General features: G+C 30.7%; 1 protein-coding gene across 1 annotated transcript; it reads left to right on the forward strand.

The window, feature by feature from the left end:
- Nucleotides 1-6,492: 6,492 nt before the first annotated feature.
- On the forward strand, nt 6,493-6,738 carry K441DRAFT_598225 (uncharacterized protein; the record flags this gene model as incomplete). Its single annotated transcript, XM_067645096.1, has 1 exon — nt 6,493-6,738. A coding segment is annotated over one exon (246 nt), but the record flags the coding sequence as incomplete, so codon positions are not given.
- Nucleotides 6,739-7,055: the final 317 nt, after the last annotated feature.

Here is a 7,055-nt window from a genome sequence, read left to right on the forward strand (position 1 = left end):
AAATATAAATATAGTAGTTGTTAATATAATAATAACTAGTGGAGTGGTTGCCTAATAGATTAACTCTAATTATATTCTAAGAATTACTATAAGGAAGGAACTATCTAGGTAGGGACTAAGGGTCCTTAAATACATAACTATTCTCCTACGAAATCCTCCTTATACACGATGTACGTATTATACGTAAAGTACGTAAGTTCCCTTTATTCCTTACGTTCCTTATATAGCACCTTATATAACCTTAGCTACTATTCCTCATTATATAGTTCTACGGGTTCTATCCTAGACTGTGCTTATATTAACTAACTAGCTTCTTCTAACTCTTCTCCAAGTAGTTATAATATCGTACTTAAAGCGTCCGTAACACTACTTTATAAGCTTATCTACTATCACTAAAATCGCATTATAATCTTATTTAGTAATAGGATCTCTTAATTTTAGTAACTTAATAATAAAGTCCTATAATATGACCTCCTATAGTCTCTCTAGTATTTTAATAGGTTATAGCCCTCTATATAGCTTATACCTTATTAGTTTATTCCTTTAATAATCTAAACATTCCTTTATAACTTTTTATGCTAAGCCTTAAATTCCGTTAATAATATACTCCTTTTAGAGTCTTAACACTAAGCCTATAGCTCTATTATATCCTTAAGTTAATCCCTTATAGAATTCCTCTATAAATTGCTTTGCTATACTTCTTAGGATATACTTAGCTTCTCAGTTTTTGTATATATCCGTCTATAGATCTTCTAGCTATACTTCTTAAATCCTTTATACCTAAAAGCTCTCTAGTGACTTGTAAACTCTATCTAGTTCCTCCTAAGTTGCTATAATTTTTAGATAATTATACCTAATCAATCCGTCTATATCTTTTCGCAGTAAAGCCCCTAATAGCTTTTTATCGTTTTATAGTTTAGCTTTTTAACTTAGAGTATCTGCTTGTATATTATCTGTACCCTTAGTATACTAAATCTTAAAATAGTATTTTATAAGTATCTCTACCCATCTAACCTATTTTTAGTTAAGTTTCTTCGTTGTTAGGAATCCTATTAGGTTTTTATAATCCGTCTTAACTATAAATGGTTTCTTTATACCTTATAAGAACGCTTTCTATTCCTTTAATACTATAACTATACCTAATAACTCCTTGTTGTAAATATTATAGTTTAACTCTAGTAGTGTTATCTTCCGACTATAGTATGCCACTAGGTACTATCTATTTTAATATTTTTATATAAAGCACGCCCCTAGTGTATAGTCTAATATATTTATCTTTATAACCGTCCCTAGACCTAGTTAATAGATTTTAAGAACTGGCTCCTGGGTAAATAACTCTTTTACTTATTTAAAGAGTTCCTTTTATTCCTCTCCCTATGCCTATAGTTCTTCTTTCTTTATTAATCGCGTAAATGGTTTAATATCCTTTAACCATTACGCTATAAACCTTCTATAGTAATTATAAAACCCTAAAAATAATCTTAACTATATAACGTTCTCTAGTTTTTACTAATTCACTATAGCCTTAATCTTCTTTAGATCTATACTAAGTTGGCCTAGTTTAATAATAAATTTAATAAAATTGGTTTTCCTAGTAAAGAACTTGTATTTCTTAATTGCTACTAGCATTTATTCTTCTTATAGTCTCTTTAAGACCTATTTAACGTGTCCTTCATATTCTTCCTTAGTTATTAAGTAGATGATAATATTGTTAAGATATACTATAACAAATTTGTTTAAGTATTCTCCTAATATATTATTAATATGCTTTTAGAACGTTACTAGTGCGTTTATAAGCCTAAATTATATAACTAATAGCTTATATAGTCCTTCCTTTAACCTAAAGGCTGCCTTCTATTTATCGCCTTCCTTAATCCTAATCTAATGGTACGCCTATCTTAGATCTATCTTTATAAAGATTTGCGCGTTGCCTATCCTATTTTAGATTTCGCTAATTAAGGGTAAAGAATACCTATCCTTCCTGGTAATGCTGTTTAACTATCTATAGTCGATATATAGCCTTAGTTTGCTATTTTTCTTTAGTACAAATAGTACTGGATAACCCGCTAATGACTGCGATGGTCTAATATATCCTTTTTATAAGTTTTCCTAGATAAACTCTTTTAATACTTTACCTTCTTCTTTAGTAAGCTTATAGATTGGAAAGAACTTTAGACTTATTTCTGGTTCTAATTCTATTTTATAGTCCCATACTATATACTCTAATAGCTTTTTACTTTCTGGTAACTATAGTTTCTTACTGTACTTATAGTATTTCTTTAGTATATAACTTAAGCCTCGCTTAGTCTCTTTATATATCGCTCTAACTTAGTACTATACTAACTTAGCTTATTATTGTATCTTGTGGCGTTAAGTATTTTTAATATTAACTTAACCTATAATCTAATCGATCTTTAAATTGTATTTCTGTAACTAAGGCATTCCTAGTACTGCCTTATTATTCCCTAATAGTAATATATTAAAAGACATCTTAATTTATCTCCCTTTAATAGTTAACTAAATAGGTCCTATTTTAAGATTGATAATCCCTCCTTTATAGGTTATTAGATCTCCTAAATTTGTAACTAATAGGTAAGGGTACTCCTTCTTCCTGTATAGTAACCCCATTCTTTTAACTGCTATTAGTAAGATATAGTTCCTTATTACTCTACTATCTATTAGTGCCTTAAACTATTAATCTTACTATTTAACTTATAAATTTAGGTATTGTCCTTAAATTCCTTTAAGGGTCTAAGGCTCTACTACTGGTTCCCTCTGGTCCTATAGGCCTTTACTTTTCCTAACTATTAGCTACTTAATCCTATTTATACTTAGTCCAACTTAGGCTAATACTTAGTTTGCTTTTTATCTTTAATATGCTATAGACATATATTCTCTAGGCATTCCTACTACTATTATCTATTTAGGCATTCTTCTGTAAGGAATCTTCCTAGCTAAAGTGTTAAGTCTCTTAACTCTTAATCTTCCGCTAGATGCTAACTATATATATATCTAGCATTTCTGTATTATTGCTTATCTATTATCTAATATATCCTTATAAGGTATTTTTGATTCTTTTTCTTTAAATTCTTATATATGTTATATATATCGTCTATACATACAATCCATAATAGCGTATAGTGTGCTAGGTGCTTTAGGTTAACTCTTAGCTCATTTTTATCCCTAAGTTTAAACTTTTATTATGCTGATCTAAACGTTATAACTTTTTTACAGGTACTAAGATGCGTTACTCGCTTTTTTAGTTCTCTAATTATTCCTTTAGATCCTTTAACGTTATAATTAAAGCTCCTTTAATATAAGTTATAGCCTTTTCCATAATTAGGTGGTCCTGGATAACTTTCTTATCCAACTATATATAGAAATCTTCCCACTTATTGTTGTGCCTTTACCTATACCACTTTTAGTATAGCTGCTGGAGTGTATATAGCTTATCCGTAAGGAAGTATCTTCTTATTACTGCGTTGTGACAGCCTTTTATATATCGTTTTTTAAACCTAGTTAGAATCCCTAAATCCTCTTCTTGTTCTAGTTTAATAAGCTACTTAGCTCTTAATGTGCCTACCCTAGGCCTATTAGTGATTCTTTATACTAGCGCTCTGTCCCTTATACGTCCCAATATACTAGATCTTTTGTCTAGTTTCTGTTCTTACTATATAATGATTCTTTATCTAAACTCTTCTATAGTTTCTTTTAGTTTGCGTCTTATAGACTAATCCTTAAAGTCTTCTTACTTCTTAATCTCGGTATTAACTTTTTAATCTTTAGGCCGAATACTATATTCTTTTAGTAAGTCCTTTAGGTCTATATATCTGTCTCCTAGTCTAACTGCTGTTTGTATTATAGATTCTCTAATCTATAAAGAAGCTTCTTACCTCTTACTTATAGGTGTCCTAATTTGTACTCCAAATTCTTAATCCCTTAGATTCTTTAATCCTAAGCTTACTTTTAACTTAAGCTTAGCTCCAGCCTTAGTCTAACTAGGCTTACTTAGTGTTCTTATCTTATCTTAAGAGTTTTAAATCTTACTTATCTTATTTTAAGAGTCTTGTGCCTATAGGAAACTCTATCCCGAGCTTATTTGTATATCTTTAAACTAAGCTATTGCTCTGCTCTATTAGTTATCGTCTATTATAGGTCCTTAAGCTTGCCTTATCTTATCTTAAGAATCTTGGTTATTTCTTATCTCATCTTAAAAATCTTAAGCCTTTAGCCTTTTGCCTTTATTAAGTGCTAAAGTGGTTTGCTATCCTACTTCTCTTATATCTTACAAAGCGATAGATATCGTATCTAGTAGGGTTTTGATCCCTACTAATGTTCCCTATTCTATAGTGGAATTATCCTCTACCTCTAGTATAATATCTTTAATGGCTGTGTATTCCTAGTAAACCGCCCTTATTGCCTTATTGTTATAAAATGTTTCGCCTACGTTAAATTTATCGTCCTTAATATCCGATCTATGAACTAGTTTATTAGTTCCTCTACACTATGTAGATTTTAGCTCCTGTGGCTAATAGCTTACGCTATACTTAGCGTCTTTATGAATTTAGTATACGTTATTATAATAAAACGTAAAACTTCTAATTAAACATTCCTTTGTTCCTCGCAGTATACTATTATCCTTCTATATGTATATATCGTCTACTATTAGTCTGGTTCCCTTTATTGCATAATAACTTTAACTATCTTTATAATCCCTCGCGAAGTGACCTTATTTTCCGTAATTTATATAAGCTCTATTTTTAAACTATTGACTTTATTATAGAGTCCGCCTAAACGTCTTCTACTACTAAGATCCCTAGTTTAGCCTCTACTCCTTAGTCCTATAATTACTAGATCCTTAACCTTTAGGTTTCTATAGTTATTTTCTCTATCTTTTATAGGCTTCTTTAGTATTACTTAGGTCTATTAGCTCTGCGCTATACTATAGGTTTTAACTTAGCTTTAGTCATTGCGTACTCTACGCCTTATATGACTATAGAACTCTATTCTAACCTCTCTTAGTCTATTCCCTTTAGTAAATTTAATTATCGATCTTAATCGCTTAATCTATTAATTCCCTTAGGGTGTCCGCATCTTCTATTAGAATAATTACGTCCTAGACTTTAGCCTTAAGTCCTTATTTATACTGTGCTATAAGCGCCCTATTATTCTACTTGACTTATATTACTAGCGTCTAAAACTACATTATATATTTAATTGCTAAGGTTTGTTACGTAATGTCTTAAAGTTTTCTTTCCGCCATAGTTACTGCCTCTAGGTCTCTAAATATCTATATAAGTTGTTCTATAAATCCGTTTTTAGCTTAAGAATATAAACCGTACTTCCTGATTTATAGTCGTCATCCTATTTACCTAGATTTTCGTAAGGTAAGGCTCAAACCATTTAAGTGCTCTTCCTATTAAGAATAATCCTGCGTACGCTATTTAATCTATAGGTGTTGTTAGCTTAGCTTCCTCTTATACTACCTTAAAGTGTATTTATATAAGAAATCCTTTAAGCTTCGATCTCTCTTCTAAGAATCTTTTAATTAATAGTAACTTAACCTTTACTGCGCCTATCCCGTTAATCCTAGTTTTAAGTGCTATGTTATTTTCCGTTAACTAGTTGACTATCTCTTGTAGTTGTCCGACCATTATAGGCTGCTATAAGTTAGTATTTGCTATACTGGTATTACCTAACCTTAAAGTAGTTGCCGCTGTCAATAGCGTTATAGTGGCTGCTTTTAGTGGTATGTTATTTAACTTTTCCGTATTAATACCGTAACTGTGGTAGTAATTATATAACGGAACCTTATAGTAGGAACTACGATAGGCTCATTATTGGGCTAGGTGTGTAGGAAATGCAAGTATAGAAAGTTAATAACGTAATAATAACTAGTGGAGTAGTTGCCTAATAGATTAACTCTAATTATATTCTAAAAATTACTATAAGGAAGGAACTATCTAGGTAGGGACTAAGGTCCTTAAATATATAACCGTACTTTTATAAAATCCTTCTTGTATATAATATACGTCTTATACGTAAGGTACGTAAGTTTCTCTCGTTCCTCTTGTTTAATACGTAGTATGTTATATAACCTCGGCTACTATTCCTCGTCATATAGTTCTACCGGCTCCATCCTAGACCGTGCCTAAATTAACCAACTAGCTTCTTCGACTCCTCTCCAAGTAGTCGTAATATCGTACTTAAAGCGTCCGTAATACCCTACCTTTTCTAGAAAAAGGAGGCTCTAGGCTTTTAAAAGAAGAAATTAAGACCTTTAATCCTATAAAGATATAAGGACTACCTAAATAGATCTTATCTAGTATAAAAAGACATAATCTATAGACTAGATTTAGCTCTATAGTTTTTACTATAGAGAATAAAGAAAAAAGATAAGAAATTCTTAAGTAAAAAGAGATTTTAATTGCAAGTACAGCTACTAAGGTAGTAAGATACTTCGAAGTCTCTTCTACTATATAGTACACTAGCTGCCAAAAATTTGGCCATATAGGAGATAAATACTCTACTAGGGCCTGTAGATATTGTGCGGCTATATATCTATTTAAAGACTATACTTGTCTTACCTGTATAATAATAGGCAAGCCTTATAAGCATACTACCCCTCTTTGTATTAATTATAAAGAAAAACACTTTGCTAATAGTAAAGACTGCGAGACTCTTAAAGTAGCTAAACTAGTACGTAGTACTAGCGTAGAAGATTCTATAGAAGAATAAAATACATAGGGTTTTAGAAGGAGGTAACTCCTACTAGGCTCTTAGGTAAAAGATATTAGAGAGTAAAAGAATAGAAATAAATTGTAAAAGGATAGGGATAGGTATTAGGATTTCTTATAGTTTTTCCTACCGTTTTCTTATTCTCTAGTAGTTGTAGTAACTTAGTAGTTTACTAAGGAACTATAAACTCCTAGCTTAGGGGTTTATAAACTACTAGGATATAGCTACTAGTATATATTAAGCTGTCTAGAAAAGGATTTATGTATATAGAACTATAGCGCTATAGCCTAAGGCTGTATATATAGTATTGTATATAG

The sequence above is a fragment of the Cenococcum geophilum genome, assembly GCF_001692895.1.
Source record: "Cenococcum geophilum 1.58 unplaced genomic scaffold K441scaffold_115, whole genome shotgun sequence".
Taxonomy (NCBI): domain Eukaryota; kingdom Fungi; phylum Ascomycota; class Dothideomycetes; order Gloniales; family Gloniaceae; genus Cenococcum; species Cenococcum geophilum.